The sequence below is a fragment of the Nipponia nippon genome, unplaced genomic scaffold, assembly GCF_047370975.1.
Source record: "Nipponia nippon isolate SJK-2023a ecotype South Korea unplaced genomic scaffold, ASM4737097v1 scaffold_3, whole genome shotgun sequence".
In the NCBI taxonomy this organism is placed as follows: domain Eukaryota; kingdom Metazoa; phylum Chordata; class Aves; order Pelecaniformes; family Threskiornithidae; genus Nipponia; species Nipponia nippon.
Genome location: NW_028262347.1, coordinates 90,251,213 through 90,267,978, shown reverse-complemented (window position 1 = coordinate 90,267,978; position 16,766 = coordinate 90,251,213). Strand labels below are relative to the sequence as shown.

The 16,766-nt window shown below is 47.6% G+C and overlaps 1 protein-coding gene across 1 annotated transcript in view; it reads left to right on the top strand.

Moving 5' to 3' along the window:
• Nucleotides 1–14,898: 14,898 nt before the first annotated feature.
• Nucleotides 14,899–16,766, top strand: part of LOC104013490 (hexokinase-1) — a 39,751-nt gene continuing 37,883 nt past the window's right edge. The window contains exon 1 of the mRNA XM_009466002.2: nucleotides 14,899–15,035. Coding sequence (XP_009464277.1) covers nucleotides 14,973–15,035 — 63 coding nt within the window. The 5' untranslated portion in view covers nucleotides 14,899–14,972. The remainder of the gene's footprint in view (nucleotides 15,036–16,766) is intronic.

Below are 16,766 nucleotides of genomic sequence, written 5' to 3'. Positions count from 1 at the left end.
GTTTTTTCCCAGTGAGTCTGTGGGTGTCGTGGAATCCGATCACATGAACCTGAAACTGCTCACAAAGTGCTCGGCGACCTACGGCTCTTGTTGAGGTCCCTAAGGCCCAGGACACACATGCTCTTGGCTTTTCTGCAGGCTGCTGGCTTGCTCTGAAGCCAGGCAGCTCCCATGTGGCTCTGATACACATCTGTCAGGCAGGGAGGTGGCATCGAAGCTGGGAAGGCTGCTGCTTTCTGAAAGGGAATGAGCAAAGATTCGCTGGGCAGCCCTGGAGAAGGGACGGATTGGCTACTGTGGGATTTTACCGGGGGTACAAACTTCACTTGTAGTTTCCCAGGGATCCCATAAACACACTGATGCTTTGGCTGACTCTAAAACAGAACATTCTCCATCTGGGTAATGATGCAGCATCATGTTCCTGATTATATCGACACATGGAAACCCAAGGACTGTTGCAAACTTGCAATCTCCCTTGTGTAGATTTTTAAGCCGCTGAACCAAAACCCTTCTTTGCAGATCGTATGTGGTGATTCAGTTTAAACCCCTAGCTTAGAATAAAAGTAGAGGCCTTCCATTTAATATAACACAGCATACCATATGCTGAAAAATATGTAGTACAATTCATCACAAGAAGTTGTTAGTCAATTTAAAATAAAATGAGATTCTTCCAGTTTCACATCTTAGATGTGCTTTTCTACTGCTTTTTGGATAGCTTTGTGATGCTTCATTTCTGTGTGTTTTGTGGGTCTTCCCTCCAGTCAATATGTTTAGTATTTCTTGAATTTACTGATTTTGTTTTGATGCTTCTTGAAGACATGAACATCCTTTTTCAGATCGAGGTCATACATTTGATTTGGAAAGCTGAAAGATCTTTAAATCACAGGTGTGGTAGAAGCATTACTGAGTGGAGGTACTAAGGTTTGTGCTTTTCAGAAACTCCCAGCAGATGGTTGCAGTTACTCTTTCAACTGCAGGGAGAAGATGATCCTAAATATGTTGGTTTGCCTGCTAGAGAGACATTTTGGTGGCTATAGATTTGGACAGCGCTGCTGCTTGACTCGTAATCCAGAGAAAATGCAGCCGCAGCTCGGTGGTGACATATTCCCTTTGTCACTCTGACAAAGTTCAAAAGTAAATATAGGATCATGTGTAAATCCTTCAGAAATCCTGATTAGCATAATCTTCCTTCTTGGGAAGTCAATATTATATAGGATTAACAGATTAGCGTAAAGGAGTTTGAGGCTGAAATGTAGGTAATACCAAAATGAAAGTACTGTTGTGATTTGTTGCTTTGCATTTGGTGAAATGAACTGGCTTTTGTTGCGGGTCTCAGATACAATGTCACCATAGCAGTAGGCAGAGAGGGAGGGAGGCAGAGAGCGGGGGAGACTTGGTGAATGTTGTCCAGCTATAGGTAAACTTACAGTTTCTTACAGAAAGAACCACCGCTGCCTTGGACTGTCATTGAGGGCTTATCCAGAGCATTTCTGAGACTTGTCAAGTGGGTAGCTTGTCAAGTGATATATATATAGAGAGAGAGAGAAAGAGATTTATTTTAAAATAATAATAAAGACAGACCTATTCCTGTACATGAGTATGGATGGCCTGTTGGGGTGAGAGTGGGAAGGGAAATCACATGTCTGCTTTGTCCCAGCACTGCATCCACTCTGTAAAGCTGATATAAAAACAAGATATAAAAACACCAAAAGTTTCATTAATGTTTTCTGCTCTCTCATTGATACTATCACATTGCAGGTGCACACTGAAGGTGCTGTAAACGTGATGGGTCATGTCTATCTGAGAGGGGAATGCCAAAATAATTTTGATCTTGTTGCATGCTTTTTAACGTTCTCCAGATGCCAGCCCCTTCCCTACCCAGCCTTACGCTTCATCTGCACTCTGTGTCCGAGGGCCTCGCAAAGCCCAGGCACCTCTAGAGATAGTAAGAGCTGCGTGCTGTGAAGAGAGAACAGATTTGGTAAGAAACCTGTTAAACATGGGTTCATCCAGAAAACCCTTGCCACTGGCACAAGGAATAGGCTACAGGAATATGGACAAAGGGCTCCAGGCCCGAGGTCTCCTATGCAGGAGTTGAAGACCCAAATGCTGGGGAACCTCAGCAAGCAGGAGCTTGCTGGAAGGAGTGAAAGAAGGTCCTTTCACCCTTGATCTTTCCTGACTGGTTATTAAAAAAAAAAACAAAACAAACAAACAAACAAACCCAACCAAAACCAAACCTCAAATAAAAAAAAAACCCAAACCCAAAATTCTTATGTTTATCTAGAAAAACATAAGTTAAAACCAAACAAAAACCAAACCAAAGCTATACTTAAAAAGAGATGGGGCGAGACTGAGACTGTTTCACTTGCCACTGTATTTTCTTTTCTCCTTTTGTTAGGAAGGTTAAAGGCTGTTTGGAGCAGAGGGGAGAGATGTGTCAAGAGTATGGCACATCAACAGTCAAAGCTTCCCCATAAATTTGTTACTGCATATCAGAACAACTAAGTCATAATAGTGGGCAAAAGGGATGACAGCAATGCAAGATGTGATATATTAAAAGCAGTGAATTACAAGGACTATTCAAGGATGTAACTTGAGTTAACTAGTTCAGTTTTTATTGCTCTGTGGGCAGGATAAAAGGGGAGGGAGGCAATGGGGTTTGCTACCTTACTGGCATCCATTTTCTTTGGACTTGGAGATGAGATGTAGCTCCCAGCCTCAGGCATTTCAGAAATACCAGGGTTCAGTTCTCAAAACCACCAGTGTTGTTGATACAATTACTTTTCTGGAGGGCTGTTTCTGTTCTTAATTTGCTGCTTGCTATTTGGATGTTCAGCTTGCCAAAGGTTTCTGTGCACCTGGGACATCCCTGTTCCTACAGGGCTGGCTTGGCCAGTGCCAAATCATGCAGTGATGCTGGGCCATCTGTTTAGCCGTGGGACTGGGACCTCTGCCTGCGAGGCCACTGTAGAGGACTGTCATCGTTGCAGGCTGCGTCCGCTCCTGGGAGCGAAAAAAGGCTGTCCTCCGCTGCCATAGGGAGCTGGAGAGCAGGGAGATGTGGAGGGGATGAGACCCGCAGGGCTGAGTTTAGCACAGGCACTCCCTCAGCGGGGGGGAAAGGCACCTTATGGGGTGAGCTGAGATCCTGGGGCAGCAGCCATCTCTGGCTGCAGCTGCATGAAAGCATAAATAAAGCATGGTTAGGATGCCGAGAGCGGTTATTGGAATGCAAGTGGTTAAAGGAGCAGATTAGCTGGTGATGGACAACTTCGTCGTAGAGGGGAGCTCTCTGCAGGAGGAGAAAATGGATGGCGGAAGGGCACAGAGGGAAAGTCTGTGAGGGTCTGAGCAGGTAAACAAGGAAGATGCTTTCCCAGCAGGCGTGTCCTGAATACTTCAAAGCGGAAATTTACGGACGCTGATTTGGGAGCTGCAGCTGATTCTGGAAACAAATGGGATAAATACTGGCATGAGAAAAAAAAAAAAAAGTTGAAATGCCTGAAGGGCACATCTGCTGTGGCCAGCGATTCTGCAGGAAATGCACTGAAACCAGAGAGGGACGAGGAAGCCGGACATAAACACCGTTCCCAGTGAAGCCAAATGAAAGCCATGGGCCTGAGAAGTGCCTGCGATAGCGTGCCGAGGATTTAGGTTTCTTTCCTTGGCTCTCCCATGAAGTAGCTGTGTTTAACGTGGGCCTGAGTCCGGCTGTGCTGAATGAATTGTGAAGGTGTTTTGCATTCTGAACTCGGAACTTCTGCTCTAGAGACTTTTCTGTTGCTTTCAAGTGTGTGCTTTCAGAGCAAGGGAGCAGCGCTGTAGGTCTAAAGCTCAGTCTGTTAGTCTGAAATTTGAATAATTGCATGGTCATTAAATTTTGCACAAAACCCAATTGACTCTAAAAACAGCTGATATGTTATCACGATTAGAGCAATAGCAATGCCTTCTTTCATCACAATGAAGTTACATTGTTAGAGAGCATAATTGACATTTTTTATTGAAAGATTAAGAAGAATTTGTTTACAGTTTGCAAACAAAGAGGTTTTAATTCAACAAACTGCAGCAGGAATAAGCAGTAAGTGGCATTTTCATCTGCCGGCTGGCTAGTGCTTTAGCTGCAGAATGCTGTGGATAGAGAAGTATGAAGGAATTTGCAGCTCAATATCTGCCCAGTAAAGCGTGCACCACGCTGGCAAATGCCAGAAAGCTGACAGGGAGAAACCTTGAGTGCAAAGAAACAAAGGGCCATAGTTAATATTAGCACCTTTTGGGAAGACGCTACAGTTTTTGGAGATCAGCTTCATGCCGTCTCTTGTGCAAAGGTCAAGGTATGGCATTTCTGAGGATGCTTTTGCCACAGAGCCCTCGGGATAACACCTGTCAACTCAACTGGGTGCTAAAGTAGGTATCTGGGTTATTTTTGTTTCTCTGGGTTTATTGCTTCATGGTCTAATAGACTCAGGAGCTAAGTGGTACTGGCATTTCAAAGTGGCATGTTGTGATTGGAAGGGGGTGCTGTGTAAGTGTTTGGAAAGCAGATCCAAATGAAGCACCATCGTCACCCGACTGCAGAGAGACTCTTTTGCTCTTTAAATATGTTTGGGATCCTGTTTGTGCTGGTGGTTGTCTTACTGTCCAGACTGCTCTCCAGATAAAGCCAAGGGTATGTGAAAAATTCAGTTTTATTTTAAAGCAAATTCCTCTTTTGCAGTTGGAAATTGTTTGGATTTATTGTCCCAGCTCTGGTCAAAGCTTAAGGAGTCCAAGTTGAACCCTGTCGTTCTGAATATGCAGTGCTGCAGAGAGAGGCAAAAATCCACTGAGGGTACTTGGGGTGCTGCCAAGAGCTCTGCAAGGAGGGTGCTCGTCCCACCACCCAGGAGAGTATCTGTTAAACCATGTGCAATGACACTGCTGTGCAGGGGGAAGGACCAGGTTGATACTGAAAAGCATGAGACCTCCTCACCTGCACCATACCTGCATCCCTGCAGCTTCATGCTGGCAACCTGAATGAGTAGCATCTGATATTAAGGGCAGGTGGTAAAACAGCTGAGGGTATTTTCTGTGTCTTGAATGTTGACTGATAACTACAGACTTGCTGATGTTATCTGTCCAAAACATGATTATAGATAAAAGTTGTGATTAAAACATTTGTTTGTATTGATGCCAAATGTCAGAGCAGAAATACCTGTAACCCTGCTGAGAGACAGAGATGCCCTCAGCGAGACCACGGGTCTGTCGATGCTGGGTCAGGTCCCAGACGGGACTGGTGAACTCACGGCAGCTGTCAAAGGAGCTAGCAGGGGATGAGTTGTAGTGGCCTAAGATATCGGGGCTTTTGTGAGGATACTTTTGCTTTGCCAAAAGTTATATCTTCCTTAGGGAAGGAAGGGTGAGACAAGCAGGATGGGGTTATGTGTTACTGCAGCAAGAACTGGGGACTGCTGCTGAAATCTGGGGCCAGAGCTTTCGAGCAGGAAGCCCATAGAGCTGTGTCGCCCATTTAAAGCACTGAGATGACAAGAAGAACTTCTTGGTTTAGATTTAAAGAAAAGTGATGCTCCATCACCCATCTCTTGTAGCTGTGCTGTGAAGCCAGACTCTCAGGTTTACCACCAGGAATTGGTCAGAGGGATGGAGAAACCTATTTAATTAGAATAAGAACTCCTTCTGACACATACATGAGTTTTTGAAAATTGTTTATTCCCCCTCTACTTTTTTTTGTGTGTGAAAATCTGAGAATGAAAATAGGAGTCCAGAATCTCTTCTAGGTTTGTATTTGACTTGGTGTGGCAGGTTGACTGTGTCCGGCTGCCTGATGCCTACCCAGCCCACTCTCAGTCTCCTCCTCAGCAGGATGAGGGAGAAAATAGGAGGAAGAAGCTCATGGGTGGACATAAGGATGGGAAATGGCTCACTGATCACCATCATGGGCAAAACTGACTCCACTTGGGGAAAATTATTTAAAATAGGTTTGGATGGTGAGAAACAAAGACAAAATTAAAACAACACCTTCCCCAGTGTAGAAGGGCGATCAGTGTGCACCACTGTCCACCAGTGGTGGATACCTGTCCCATTGCAGTCTCCCCACAGGCCGCAGGGGAGTCCAGCTCGGGGCAGCTCCCACCTCTCTCCTCACAGAGACCCCTCAGTCCCACTGCTGCCCCTGGGCATGGGCACCCAGAAAGGCCCAAGAGAGCCAGAGTGGCTTGAGGGAACAAACGTTGGGGTGGGGAGAGAGAAGGACCCCCAATAGGCCACGTAAATGCTACAGGGCTAGCCTCGTTGGGTTTCTGATCCTAGCCTAACATGTTTTGTGATGACAGCCTGTAAAATTGCAGAAGCCAAAATTTTTCTTGGAGGCGTCATTTGCATCTGCCTCCAGTCTCTGTTCAGACAGATTTGGACTTTGGCCAAAAACGGTATCACCAAATTATCACAGAGCAGCTCAAAATCCGCAGTTGCTTCTGGACGATGTTCGGCTGCAAGTCCAGCATCTGTGACCATCTTCCTGTACTGATTTTGAACGTGAATGTTTTGTATTTTCAAGGCTTGGTGGGTTCTTCTAATTAGGATAACAACCTGTTAGCAAGACTTGGGTGTTTTATCGCACAACATTTGCTTGCTAAGCCCTCCTTCCCTGTGTGCAGCAGGAATCCCAGGGCACCACTGTATCTTGGAGCCATGCAAGAGCCAGTACTTTGCTAACACGTTCCCCATTTCCACCATTATTCTGGGTCACACTTGCAGTCCGTAGCCCATAGCCCCTCAATTTCCCCTCTCTCTTGGGGTGATGCTAACTGTGAGTCTGCCTCTGCTGTGTCCCAGCCACTGGATGGGTCTTTAAGAGAGCACCTGTCCTTGGGGCGTGGGGTTTTCAAAGGCATCCTGAGGGTGGGGGGGGGAGATGTGAGAACCTACAATTCTGCCTCCTTTCTTGTTGACAGCCCCCTGTGATGACAATGTGACGTGGCAAGAGGTGCTCCTGCTATGGCCACGCGGAAGGAGCCGAACACCCTGGATGTGCCCGGCTACTGCTGCTCCCCTTTGTGCAAAGTAAGTACCTGCTTTGCACCCCTTCTGGGCTAAAGGGTGGGGGTCGTTAACTGAGTATTGGGGAGAGCTCCATATCGTGAGGATATTAACCTGGCCTGGGAGGAGACTCTCTTACACCGGGTCTTGCTGGAAAAGGAGCATGAACCTAAAGCCTCTGTAATTAATGCCTGCGCCCCTGTGGGTTTGGGACTCGCAATGCAAACTGATCTTTGCTAGCATCAAATGCTAGATCAAGGAGAAAGGCATATACTTAGTGGAAACTGGCCTCTTAGCCTGGGTTGAGAGGTATTGCCTTGTTTTGAACTGGTTATTAGGGGATAGCCAAAAGAGAGGGACAGGTCCCTTTCTCTATGCTGGAAGTACAAGCTCTTCATTACTGTTTTACTGCCTGTATAGAAAAGACACACTGTAGTTAAAAGGCACTGATTTGGACTGTGCCATTAAAACCTTCTTGGGATAGTGCACACTAATGCACAGAAACCAGTTGTTTGCCGGGGGTTAACTGCTTTTTGCAAGGATGAAGGATTGGCTTTGTTTTTGTAAGTCTTCCCGTACAGTGGGTGTTTTCGAGCTAAACTTTGACAAATGAACTCCATGATCTGTGAGGAGCTGAAAGCAGATTTAGGAAAGCTGTCTCTATATAGTACAATAAATTAGGTTATCTTTTCCTTCATTTAAGTAATTGTAACTGCCTCATCACTTAAGTGAATTGCTGGTTATGCAGACATCCTTTGACTGGTATTGAACTGCCTCTTCTCAAGATAAAAGATTTGAATTGAACAACTGCAAATACTTAAAACTTATCCCTTGACTTCTGAAATTTCAAACCAGTTTGCACTCTATATTTTGCCCTTTTTTCAAGGTAATTTCTTTTAATGTTTTTTACTGGCATTGGAAATTTAATAGAGTATCAGAAATCTGCATTTGTGCTCATTTCAGTCTGCTGGAGTCAAGAGGTGTTTTATGAAATGAAACAAATGCTTCACCTGCTGGTCAGTAAAGGCAACTCATTGACATTAGGTTCATCACCGTAACACCACTGCCCTTCTATTGCCTTATAAACTGAGTTTGTTGATATGCTTCTGTGTGCATATAAATATATGGGTGTGTGTGTGTGTGTATGGTCTGCTTTCTATGTATATCTGCAATAATGACTTACTACCAATGCACTAGAAAAAGTGGTTGCTTGATGCAGCAGTTCTCAGAAAAACTGGGATGGTTATTGCTTTCCTTTGGAGAGATGTAAAATGAGTTGTAATTCTGGCGCTGGGGAGAGAGAAGTTGCTGTGGTGAATACCTAGGACACAAGGGGAAAGAAGAAAGAGATGAGTTTGGATGGATTACAATTGTATTTCATTTTTAGTGTGTAAGGGAGGAGCAAAGTGAGTGGACTTGCATGCAGAGTGCCCAGGGACGTGAGCAGTCTGGATCTATGTTGGGAAAACACAGTGGGTTGGAAAACCTGTTGACTTAATTCATTGTAACTCGCATTAATACACGACCCAGCACCTTGCATGGCCAGGAATGCATTGTATTCTGTGTTGGCTGCTTACTTTTAACCTGATACTGCTTTAACCACACACTTCCTTGGCTGGGATCGATGAGTAACAGCAGCACGGCTGTTGGTGATGTGGGTGGACAGGGGCTTATGCCTGCACTCCCTAGAGCTATCACTGAGCCAGACATGTTGTCATGGCTGGGGACTCTTCTCTGGGGGAGGAGATGCCTGTAATCATCCACAAAGCATTTTGGCACAACAGCGACTTCACTTTCTCTGCTGGGGAATGAAAGCTTTTGGGGAAACGGTTCCCTGGTTTATCCATCAGCCCCACAGCAAAAGGGGTTGTCTCTTCCAGTCAGTCCCCATGCTGCTTTTGGGGATGCCTGCGGCATAAGGGAGACGGTGCTGTGAGAAAGGTGCCCCTTTGCTATAGCTGCTGCACGTTGGAGCTGTTGGGTGCATTGCTATGAGGAAGAAATCCATCATGAGGCAGTATTTAGGGTTTCAAGTTGCTTTTAAACATTATAAAATACCAGAGAATAGGCTTCTCTCGGTACAGTAGGGAAACACCTCTCCTTGTCCCACTTCACCTTCAGCCAGCAGGGGAGGCTTGGGTGCAAACATCCTCCCTGCAAGCGTGACCTTTCAGCTGTACTGCCTTTAGTGCCCACTCATGTGCATTGGGCTTTTTTCTCTCTTGAAACACTGCACAAGAAACCACTAAAGAACTTGGAATTTTTAGCAACTTCCTCAGCTGCATAGAGTAGCTCTGCTGTGCAAGGCAGGAGCTAGAGGTTAAGTTTTGTGGCGGTGAGACTCCTGGGAGCACTTTCCTCTTCCCACATATGTGAGGCTTTGGGTAGAGAAGTCCTTTGCAGCGTGGCTCATGCAGCCCATGGCTTTTGAAAGTATCAGTTAACTAAGGATGGATTAGTCGGTTTTGCCCTCAATTTAATGAAGCTTGCCATCACTAAGAGGTTTAAAAAGAAATAGTCAGCCAGGCCTCCCAAATAGTGGGGCTTTATCGTAAGTTTTGAGCTTGTGCTTATCTGCTTTATGGTTTGCACCTTGTGTTTTTGTGGGGTCATGTTCTCTGCATCCCTCTGATGCTGAAGAACAGCAACTACTTTAAAGAAATAAAAGCAAACACAGCTGCCTGATGCTCAGACGTGGGGAGCTGAGACACGGAGCATCTTCATCTGCCCCAGGAGTCTCTGTTCCCGTGTGAACTAGTAGATAACGCTCCTCCTCTGCTGGGTTTGCTTCCTTCTCCATTCTCCTCTCATCACGGCCGTGGTCTAGGCATGGCTCTTTGTGGTCCTTAGTTGTGTAGTACACAGCTCACAGGAACACTGCCCTGTCTTTGGAGGTCACTGGGATTTAAGTCTTGAAAGCCATAGCCCTGCGTAGTGTCATTTGGCCCTCAGATGCTCAGCGCTCAGCTCAGTGAGTGGTGCTAAACTCCTTCCAAAGGGTCTTTATTAAAAAGTAGCTTGCTCTCTCCCTAGAGCAACTCCAACAAAACAGGGTAGAATCCCTTGTTAGCTTTGTGCCTGAAACACAGCTGGGTATTGTGGCAACCCTCATAAGAGGCAGAGACTGAAGCACGTGGGATGATTTCTCACGTTATCCCCAAAATCGTGTGGACTCTGCGCCATGTCCCCTCTCTGGGGGACCTGATGAGGACCATGTCGGGGCTGGGCACAGACCAGCTGCTGCGGCATGCGATGACAGTGGCGTGTGTATGGTGGTGATGCTGCCCGACAGTCTGTATGCATGGCCAGGCACGGAAAATGGTGTTAGCTTTTTTTATTAAATTATTTTAATTTAATTATAAATTATAATTTTGATAATATACAAAATATATTTGTTTGTATATCACATGTATAAAATAAATATAAAACTAAGTTATAAATTAAAAAGAAAAAACAGCTGTTAGCCAGTCGTTAGCACTGGCCTTTGTCACCGGAGGGCTGGAGAGGGAGGTTTTGCTTTCCTGGGGCCAGAGGTGGCCACCCTCTCTCTGGCTGCTCTTGCTGGAGCAGGGCCCGGCAGTCTCACACAGTCCTTGGCTTCAAGCCCTGCCAGTGTTTGGGCGCAGGTAAAACCCGAGGCACTTTCTTGGCAGTGGTGGTTAGCTCGGCGAGATGCACCGAGCCTATCCTGGCCCCTTGTTCCAGTGCCTGGCTCCATGTTTCCCAGGGGAAGCACTCATCTTTCGGAAACATACTCCTGGTGTGCTGTACCAGGAGCATAAAAAACACTTTATAAGTGCATGCTGCTCCGTCTGCACGTGGCGCAGCCTTTCCTGTGCGTGGAACGAGCTCCCCTCGAGGCGTTCCTAGCTAATCTTGTTTCTTAATAGGGGAAACATGAGATAAAGCATCGTGGCTGGCTATGTGGTAGTGCCTGCTTGCTGTGCCTCCCGGCAAGGTGAAATTGCATAATGCATTTAACCTTGTTCGGCTGAATTGCTTATCAAATCAATATCTCTGCTGCTTTTAGATTTTCTTAGTAGCTTCTGCACCAAGTTCAGCACAAATGAATGACGATTTCTTTTGTGCAAACACGTAATTTCCTACCCTGGAACGGGAGCTTCAAAGGCTACTTAGAAATTCCCTTGTTAGTCAGAGGTGCTGTCATGAACTGGGAACTTACTGTTTCTTAGAGATGGCGCTTTCTTTCACTTTGCTTTAATTATTGCGAAAGGAAAATGCAATGTGGGGAAAAGTGGATTGATCGTTTTCCAGACACTTAAAAAAAGAACAACAAACACAACTACAGCTTCATTGTTTCCTGACAAAAGTAGAAAGCATCTAGCAACTGCGTACATCAAAACTACGTGGTGGACACGATTAAACCAAAATCCCCTCATTGTATAGGAGTCAAATCTGAATGCAGACTTATACAGAGCAGTAAACATTTAATGAAGAAGTAGGCAAAGCAGAAAAAAAGCCGCACCCAGGAGACCTGATGCACTGAATTACTTCAGCCAGTTGAAACACTTCAGTACAGTTAAACCTGGACAATAAGATTAGAACACAATCAAAATAGCTGCAAGTCATTGGGTGCCATGTTCAGCCTCCAGTAATTTGTCTTCAAGGACGGTGGCTTTCAAAATAGCCTGCTGGATGCCTGGCATCGTACATTAGGTGCCGGTAATTAATTGGCTGCTGAATTGATCTCTTCCAGTAAAGCAGAAGGCAAAACCCAGGGCTAGATGGTGAGGAGGTATGAAAGACTCACAGAGGTGGAGATGAAGAGCTGGTTGGTTGTGCCGGGCAGCCTGTGCACGCCTCCTGCTGGGCCCCCCAAAAATACCCCCTGTGTGCTCGCTGCTGGCCTGGCAATGCAAAGAGGGCTTGCAAATGGTTTGGGTGTCCATAGGGTTATTTAGCTGCCCTTCCAGCTCTATGGTAGGAGGAAAGCTTATTCATCCCAGTGCTGGTTACAGCATCAAAACTGGTCACGCGCTTTTACTTATCCTTGCAAGAAGCAGTTTAAAAATACTAAATGTTTAAACACTGCAGCTGTTTTGCCTTGGATGGACTGTTACTTTTTCTCTAATGGCCTTTAGGCTGTAGAGTTCATTTTTTCCTGAATGCCATGCTCAGCAACTGAAGACAAACCAAATTATTTGCAATACTTGTTTGACCGTCCCTTAATTGCTTTAGACTTTGTCACGTGAACCACCTCCTGCTTAAGTGCATACTTTATTCTTTGTCACATGAACCACCTCCTGCTTAAGCGTACACTTAATTCTTTAATTTATTTGGGGGTTTGTAATGTGTGTGGGTTTTATTTTCATTGCACAGAACCAAGAGGGCTTCAGAGTAGTGATATTTTGAACTTCTTGCTTTTTGTATCTTAAAGGAAATCTGAGGCAGTTGTTTCTGGTGAGTTTTGAAATATGCTGTAATACAAATGATCGGTGGAGCCAAAAGCCACCTGAATGATCTGTGAAATTTTCAGTTCACTGCTAAGTCACAATTTTGGCACATGAAGAAAACAAACTTGTCCTCCTCTTGCACATTCTTAAGACAGGTGTCTTATTCATAACCACTTTGAATATTCTGGGCTTCTCAGACTCTTAGCTGGCTGACTCAAATTGCTTGAGAGCCAGAGGGGATGGTTTGAATTGCTTTCATTTGGTCAAAGATTAGTTGAAAACAACTTGAGCTTGTGTCCAGGTGTTTTAACTGAGTGAGTAAGCAGTCCTGCAGCAAGGTAACTGAGGTGAGTATTGTGTATTTAGGTGGTGTTTAGGTATCTGAGCTGGAGGGGATAGAGAGAGAGTAGGGCTTGTAAACCTTGTGTAGAGGCAGCTCCGTGAACACCCAGCCTGCGGGAACTGAGCAGTGCCCGGCTATGTTCATACAGCAACAAAAGGCAAATATAAATGCGCACATGCAGAAAGCGACTTTTTGCTTCTAAATTTTGATCTGGGCTGCTGCAGGGCAGCTTTTCGGTGAGGACTTCTCCAGCAGCCAGGACTCCGTTGGCCACGCTGGGGAAGCGGGAGCAGGGATGTTTTTTTGGCGTGCGGTGAAAGGTCTGCCATCTCCTGGAAGGAGTGGCTGATGGCATGGCATGGGGGTATCTTGTTATCCCGGTTAATCTTGGGAGCCTCAGGATTTGTGCTTGTTAATGGGAAGGGGGTTGGTGGCATATTTCCAGTAGGAGAACAGTCGATGTCAGCACAGGGGTTTTTGCTTCCTCTGGAATAACTTACCTGACTTGAGCTGCCATGTTCGACAGAGATGAGTTCAGGCTGGAGTGAGTGTGGAAAAAGGCTGCTACCCAGCCTGGGCTTTTCAGGGAAAGGAGACCAAAAAAGGGCTAGGTTTGTCTTGCCTAATGGAGCAAAAGCTGAGGACGTATATGGTTACTTTCCTCTGTATTTTATAGAAAGCAAACACCCAAGAGCGAGGAGAGCAATTTCAGCTGAAAAACAAGGTTTAGCAGATGACAGATGGATCAAAAACAGGAGCGAGCCTGGGCTGGGAATTAAAGATAGTTTCTAACTGGCAGAAGAGGAGGAGCATGGCTGAACAGTGAATGACATCTGAGTTCGGTCAGCCTGTGAGGGGATTTGGTGACGTTGCCGGACGCTGTTGGGACAATGCTGCTCAGCCCCACGTTTCTGTGCCGCCCGCGAGCCCCAGCTGCGCCCGGTCGCAGGGCGATGCTGCTGCGCCTGCAGCGAGGCAGCCCGCCTGTGCCGGGGAGCGCAGGCATGTTTGCTCGTTAGCTTGCCAAACAAACGAGCAGGAGTAACACATGCAGATCAGTGAAACGCTTGATGAAGATCTCACTGAGAACAAACTTAAAGCTAATGCAGTGAGGTGGAGAAGGAAATCCTTCCCACTCTGCCTGCAGTGACTAGGGCAGTCTAAAAGAAGATGTGTCTGCCAAAGCAGCTCATGATTTTGGCCAGTGCAACCATTTAATTAAAGTAGCAGTGAAAAGGAAGCCGGAAACTCAAGAAACAGGTTTTTAATCACTTGGACTTTGGTAGACAATCTCTATGCAAATCATGCCTCCAGCATCGTTGCTGGTTGCATGGGTGTGTGTTCCTGTCCCTGCAGACGGACAGGGCAAAAACCTTGCAGGCTGCTGACACGTGTCACCTTGGCATCTGCATTTGGCCTTGGGCTTTCAGAGGAGCATTGCTTCTCTTCCCTTAGGTGGATGTGGGGCCCTCAGAGGCTTCACGGTGGTGGCTGCCTCCTTGGGGTGCATTCCCCAGCACCCCAACATGGCAAAAACATGGGCAAGGGAGGTCCTGTCCGTCAGTATATTTCATAGGGGGATTTTGCTGATGGATATGAATGTGGGACCCCCAAGAGTACAACAGGGGAAGCAATTATCTGCCTTTCAGGGCGCCCCTGCAAGTCTCCCAGCAGCTCAGCCCAGGGGGTCCAGGCTGGGTCCCGCTCGCTCTGGAGAAGGCAGCGCACCTGGGCGCGGGATGCTCGGTGTTAGTGGAGGTTTCTGCAGTTTTGCTATTTTCTCAAAGATTTCTGAGCGCGGTTTAGGATTTTTTTGGGGTTTGTTTTTCAGTTTGCCCGTCCCGTACCACAGCAGAGCTCAAGGAGCAGCGGAAAGCCCTCAGCAGTCCGTCTCCAAGGCATAAAGACGCTTTGGGGTACGGCAGGGCATTGCCCTCCTCCTCCTCCCGGCTCTGCCTGCCAGAAATAGCGCCGGGCGGGCTCCGTGCCCCCCCCGCCGGCACCTCCCCGCCCGGCTGCGGGAGCGGGGCTGCGGGCGGGGCCGGAGCCGGGCCGGAGGGAGGAGGAGGAGGAGGAGGAGGAGGCGGAGGAAGGGGAGGCGCTGCGGCGGCGGCGGCGCGGCCATCCCCGGGCGCCGCATCGCTGCGTGCGCGGAGCCGCCCGCTGCAGCCGGCAGGATGATCGCCGCCCAGCTCCTGGCCTACTACTTCACGGAGCTGAAGGAGGATCAGGTCAAAAAGGTAGATTTGAAATCCCCCGGCGGAGGGGCTGCGCCCCCCGCCCCCAGGCCAGATCGCTTTTTTAATTTTATTTTATTTTTTTTCCCTGTTGGTTTTGTTGCTTTGTCCCCATAGGGACCCCGCTATGGGAGAATGGGGAATAAACCCGTTTTTAAGCCCAGCCAAACGGTCCCCCAGAGCATCCCCGCTGGAGAGCGGAGCGGGGTGTGGGTGCGGAGGCTGCCGGGCATGGGTGATGCACACCGGCTCGCCGCCGCGCAGGCCGCGGAAACCCAGCTCGGCGAAGCGGGGCAGGAGTTGGGGCCACAGCATGAGGCTTTGGCGATGAGGGTGGTGGTGATGGTGATTGTCCTTTCAGGCTTGTGTGGGCACCAGCATCCCTGGAGAGGGGACTTCTCCTTCCCCAGGGTGCCTGTGGGCATCTGTCACTCCAGCACGGGGGTGACGAAGATGAAGAGCAGGTAGTTTTTGAATGATGTGTCGCTGCAGCTTCTGAATTTGCAGGAAGTGGTTGTGAGTTGTGCTTAAAAAGAAGTACTTCTATGGGCTTCTTTCCTTTTTCTTTAGCATTAGGTGACTGCTGCTGTGCAGTTGGTATAGCCCTGGGATTTAGCACTGCCACAAGGAAACGGATGCAGAGCACAGGATAAATAAAAACATGGCAGTTAGGTCCCGGCTGAGCATATTGCAGAGCTGTAGGGAGTGGAGAGCGTGGGGCTAGGGACGCGGGGACACAAATTGGGAAAATAATTGCAAATATCACCAAGCCCTGTCAGAGAGCTGGGCTGACGTCAGGAAGCAGAGGCTTCCCCTCTGCCACCTCCAATGGCGGTGCTGCGCGACCCAGCTAGGCGCCTGGCTGAGCGCCTGCTGAAGGCATCCCAAAAATATTTTGGGAAAGCCTCAGCGACAGCGTTAGCAGGGCTGATTTCTAGTGGTCTCAGGGCTTGTCCCGGCAGGAGGAGAGCACCTTCTCCCTTTGGGCTTCCCCCTCTGCCTCTGCTCCTGTGTGTGGGCGACCCATCCTGCCGCACTCAAGACATGCTCACCCATGCCCACTCCTCTGTTGGATAAAACCTGAGACAGCACCCCATATTTTCCACATCTCCTTCCCTGGTTTAGGCCTTCTGCTTTTCTACCCAGTGGTTCTTGTGGGGAGCTGAAGGCTGTGCACAGCCTGCAGCTCTCTGCATCTTCTGGCCCCACATATATGGCTCTCCCTTTTCCCCAGGCCCCTTATTTTCCTTTTCCCAGAGGATTTGTAAGTGCTGTTGCTGGTGCCAGGCATGCATGCCTGGGTAAGGCCTTCTCTGTCTCGCTGTGCCTGTTATATTTAGAAACCCAAGATAAGCACAAGGGTGCGCGCTGGCCGAGGAGCAGCAGAAGGGCTGCGTGGGGAAGGCACGGTGGGAGCATGCAGGCACAGGGGAAACTGTGGTGTTCCTGGGGGTTATTTATTGCAGGCTGGTTTGGCACTGTGAGGCTGCTATTGTCTGACGGCATGGGAAATCGTTTGGCCAGGGAGCTGTAAAGCATTCTTATGAATCAGTCTGGTTTTGTCTGAAAAAGAAAATAAAGAATATAAAATCCAATAAAAAAAAAAGCAGGCTACTGGTTTTGGAGGGTGTAAGACATCTTTTCCTGTTTATATCCTTTTGGAATGGATATTGAGCCCACTCACTTTTGGCTGTCCTGTGGGGAGAGTTTCTGTGGCAGTCAGAGGCTCTGCCC